The sequence below is a fragment of the Brachionichthys hirsutus genome, chromosome 13 (assembly GCF_040956055.1).
Source record: "Brachionichthys hirsutus isolate HB-005 chromosome 13, CSIRO-AGI_Bhir_v1, whole genome shotgun sequence".
NCBI lineage: Eukaryota > Metazoa > Chordata > Actinopteri > Lophiiformes > Brachionichthyidae > Brachionichthys > Brachionichthys hirsutus.
The window spans coordinates 8,385,196-8,389,913 of NC_090909.1; the positions used below are offsets into that span (position 1 = coordinate 8,385,196).

At 48.8% G+C, this 4,718-nt stretch overlaps 1 protein-coding gene across 1 annotated transcript; it reads left to right on the plus strand.

Annotated features, from left to right (window-relative positions):
- The first annotated feature begins 266 nt into the window (after nt 1-266).
- Nucleotides 267-2,793, plus strand: LOC137903446 (UPF0500 protein C1orf216 homolog). The gene is made up of 2 exons (XM_068747596.1): nt 267-283; nt 1,510-2,793. The coding sequence occupies exons 1-2, from the start codon at nt 267-269 to the stop codon at nt 2,564-2,566; spliced, it is 1,074 nt and encodes a 357-aa protein (XP_068603697.1). The 3' UTR covers nt 2,567-2,793.
- The last annotated feature ends 1,925 nt before the right edge of the window (nt 2,794-4,718 follow it).

Sequence of the window (4,718 nt, forward strand, 5' to 3'; positions counted from 1 at the left end):
AAGGAGGAGGGGAGAGGAGGAGGAAGAGGAAGAGGAAGATAAACATCACACATACATAGGAGGGTTGGAGGAGGGCGAAACTGGGAGGGCGCAGCGTCCGGCTTCTCCACCGAACAGCAAACCAAAAGGGAAAACGGTAAGAATAATTCAGGACCTCGTGCAAAATGTGCTCGTGTCAGTCAGTTGACCCAATTCAGCAGACAAATATAGAGATAGCAGGGAGGGGGGTCCGGGCTTGTTGCTGCTGCGAGGGACAGACAGGAGACATGCGGCGCCGCGATGGGTGAGCGCTGCGTAACGGCTGCAGGACGCGCAGGAAACGTTCCGCATTTCATTTCTATTGAGGTTAAGAAGAAACGTCGAGGCTTTTGCCACCTAAATGGTTCATTCCACATGAATTGGGATGTAAATGTGTCGCGTATTCTCCTTTTTTTTTTTTTTTACGCGTATCCCATCAGTAAGGCGTGAATATGCGGCCATCGAGCGCCATTGGTCTTATTGTTCGTGTTTTATAGAGTCCGCCCAGCAGCAAGATCATTTCGGTATGTTTGCACCCATTTTTTTTATTGTTCGTTTTTTTTTATTGGATTTCATCATCCAACAGTGCGCATTATTCTATTATTCTATAAGACACTCTATATTATTATTATTATTTCTAAAAATGCAGCCGTGGAGCGAGAAATGTGTCGATTCTTCCACGAATATGTAATCAGCCCCCCCTGGTGATTGTCAAGCATGCAGCAGGCAGACTGGCTGCGTGCGCGCTCCAGAGTCGCTATCCTTCAGCACCACGTGGATGCGCGTGCACATGAGAGGCGAGAGGAGAAGAGAGGATTGACAGCAGCCTGAAGTCAGGATTAGAGACATTTCCATTCTGAGGAGACGTATAAATATTTGATGCTGATAGAAATGGATCGTTGTTCCAGACAGCATCTGGGTTGGGCATGTTCGGGTTGGGCGAGTCGATCAGGCCGTTCGCGTCACGTTCTCTCACTTCTGATTGCAGCTTCGATCATCCCTGTGTCGTTTCTTGTGTCCTTGTGGCCCAAACGGTTTACAGATATGTTTCTAAAGCACCGGCGTGGATTTGCAGGTTCTATCTTGCTGGTTCTGACTCCATGTTCTAACAGAAATGCATCTTGGAGAGCTTTACCAACCTGCTTTCACAGAGGATTTATGGATGGAATCTCACAATCCGATGGGGTGTTTGGTTTGTTTGGAGAAAGCCTCTCAGTCTAGGATATTAATTCATATCCAACAGCATTGGATACAATTAAAATAAAAGATCTGTGTTGGCAGGAAAGGACGGATGACCAGCCGCGTTTTCTATTCTCAGTCAGCCAGATATGATTTGGCTTTGTTTGACCGCGAATGTTGAGAGAGCCCAAATCACATGTGAAATGTTTGGGCCATAATTGTTAGAACACATTCCAGCAGATTTTTTTTTGTCTCTGCTTTGAAGGGAGAAAACTGAACAACTAATTGTGATTCATGTGTTCCTTGTTTCAGTGAGTCTCAGTCGAGGTCAGTGATGCTTCGCCATCAGGACCAACCTCTGAACTTGGCCTACAGAGAGCAAGGGGGCTCAAAAAAGGGCTCTTCCTCCTCACTTCAAAACAGGAAGTGTGACAAAGATGGCAATTTCAACTTCCTGCCAGACAAAGGCGATGAAGGATTCAGAGGCACTGGAGGAGGAGGAGATGAAAACCGAAACCAGTCACGTCCCCACAACTCGAGTCCACTGGGTCGTGACCCTCTGACCTCCTCACCTCACTCAGGGATCGTGTCTCTTCGCTCCCGCCGGCCCTGCTGGAGCCCCTTGGAGTCCCTTCCTGAAATCGAGGCCAGGGACGGTGTTTATGGTCGAGTGCCCCCTGACGGCGCGGAGGAAGGCAAAGCGGAGGAAGAGGAGAGGAGGGTGATCATGAGCCAATATGAGGAGGTGCAGAGACACAAAATGGAGCAACGGAGGGGGAAAAGCCGCTCATGTTTCGGGGGACGGGAGGAAGACGAAGACAATGCAGGGATGGACGATGACGAATGGGGTGACAGCGACACAGACTCCGAGCTCAGCGGCCGGTCTGGAGGCAGCATGTCCCCCCTCGACATGGACGGTGGAGGCGAAGGGACGCTCATGAGAGGCTGGGACCGCATCGGCGTTGGCGAACCAAAATCCAGCCAGAGGGACGATGACCCAACAAGCCGGTACCGCATCAGGGAACCTCCTGCAAGTCGCAGGAGCTTCAGCCGCAGGTCGCTGACTGGAGACACCCTGGAAAACCTGCTGGAGGAGGACGGCCGGTCCTCAGACTCCGATGGCGAGACGCCCGAACTGACGGACGCAGTGTGGACACAGCGGGACCGCGACCATTTCAAGGCCCAAGAGATGGAGAAGCACCAGGCGCAGCTCACTATGTATCGCCGCATGGCGCTGATCCGCTGGGTCCGCGCGCTGCAGAGCCGCATCCAGGAGCAGCAGAACCGGCTGCAGTCCAGCTTCGACATCATCCTCACCCAGAGGAAGGAACTGCTGCGCATGGGTTCTGCTGCCGTCGGCCAGTCCTGAAGGTGCAGCGGGGAAGAACTGAAACAGGAAGTGGAACTTTATTCTGAAGGTGCAGCGGGGAAGAACTGAAACAGGAAGTGGAACTTTATTTCTGTTTGCTTCTATCCTCCAGAAGAATGTCTCCCATCATTGTTTCCAATGTTTCTGATTGTAATGAAAACAACTTGACATTTTATGGTGCCCCCCCCCCCCCCCATCCCAGAACGTCAGTATCTCTTTCTGTCTGCACCAAAATGTAACATTTCCATTGCATTAAAGAAACCGATGAACATAAGATTAATAACGGAAACATTCTGTCTGTGTTTGTTTTTGTCTTGGTGAGAGAAACATCCTGTCATTTACACGGTTGAGATCTTGCTGTTTATCCATCAAATTAAAGTATAAATAAAATTATTCTACATCGCATTTTGTGTCCATTTTGTTTCACCCCCCCCCCCCCACCCCCACCCCCGAAAATATAAAAAGCCCTAATTAAATTGGAATTGTAATTAAAATATAATAGATTAATCTGAGGGCGGATTCCGAGGAGCCGGTTAGATAAATCCATTTTTAGAGCTTTTATTTCCGTGCAGATCAGAATGTTGATTAAGACGCAGGTTTTCATCAAAGCCCTCCCAGGACAGATAAAACTAAAAAAACAGAGATGAGCTCTTTATCTTTTTATTACTGTACTTGCTGCAGCCTTTGGCCAAACGACCTTTCAGCTATAAACAATCGCCTCTTTGTCAGCCCAACAGAGTTGGATCGTGTATCTGTTCATCGGCCGGGCTGGCTGTGCACGGAGCGATAGCCGTGCGTGTGACGCTTCCGGGCACGGCTGCCGCCTCGGGGCGCTCCGACTTTCCGTGACCGTAAGCGCGTGTGTGTGCGCACAGAGATACAAACCGCGCTGCCACCCTGTAATCCCCATCCATGGCGAGTCGTGGGGGTCCCCGTGGGTGTCCCCGTGGGGGCCGGCCAGTCTGCGCCCCGGGGCCCTGCAGGTCCAATCCGGGGCCCCGCTGAACAGACGCCGGTCCGGCTGCGCGCAGAGGAGCCAAAGCCCGGGGCGAGTTTGGGATAATCCTCGGCCTCCCGATCATTTTCTCATCTTATCGCCGCCCCTGGATGGACGCAGACGTCGGAGAGAAAGTATTGAGGCACATTTACATATTGATCCCTTTTTCTTTGAGAGGCGTGAACGCGAGAGGATGACGCGTTTACGTGTCAGCAGCGCGCAAAGGAAGCGCGTCTCTGAAAAAAAGGACATGAAGGAAGAGCAAACAGGCCTTTGAATTAGTGTAGGTTATAAATTCACCCAAAAGAGCAGAAACATTACCTGATAACAAAGATAGTATATATAGATAGTTATTCTATGAGTCGGAAATAACGATTAATGAATAGTTAATAACCAGTTTGAGCCTGGTTTATGATCAATACCGGTAACTATTGATTAGAATTGCATTTAGTGTGTCACTGATTAGAGCAAGATTAAAAGAAATAACCTGTAGTCAAAAATACCAGTAAATTATTACTTGTAAGGGTCACAACTTTGCAGCAGCAGGTTTGTCATCAGCAGCAAATAATAAATGTTTGTTGCTGCATTTGTTACTCGTGATGTAAAAGTTACATAAAAGCGAGTCCTGCGAGAAGAGATCAACAAAAGAGCCAAAAGGACAAAATGTTCCTCGTGGTGGAGGATTGGAAAACACAAACACGAGGTTTCATGCCCTGTCAAACCGGCTTGTGTCCCAATTCATGTTTTATAACGTGTGTATAAGCATAAATCAAGACACTGACAAGGCGCTTTGGACCCACCTGCATGGGCGCCACTCATGGCTGCCTCCATGCACAAACCTTCTAACTCAGTCAATAATCAATATTAACTGAGGGGTATAAAAGGTATGAGGGGCGGGGCGGGGGTGACAGGTGTGTGTTAGTTAGATGTGTGTATTCGATGTATGTTTTTTCAAATGCGCCATTCCCTGACGGGCAGAGCGCAAACGGGCTTTCTGTCGCCTTGAGACAAGTCAGACATTTCATCGCCCTTAAACAACAGCAAGGAAATAAAATGAAAAAGGATAATGAACGCCCCCATCCACTGAAATAGTGTTGTTATTTTTTTAAACCAAGAAAGCAATAACCAATGCTTCAGTGGTCTTTCAAAAGTCAC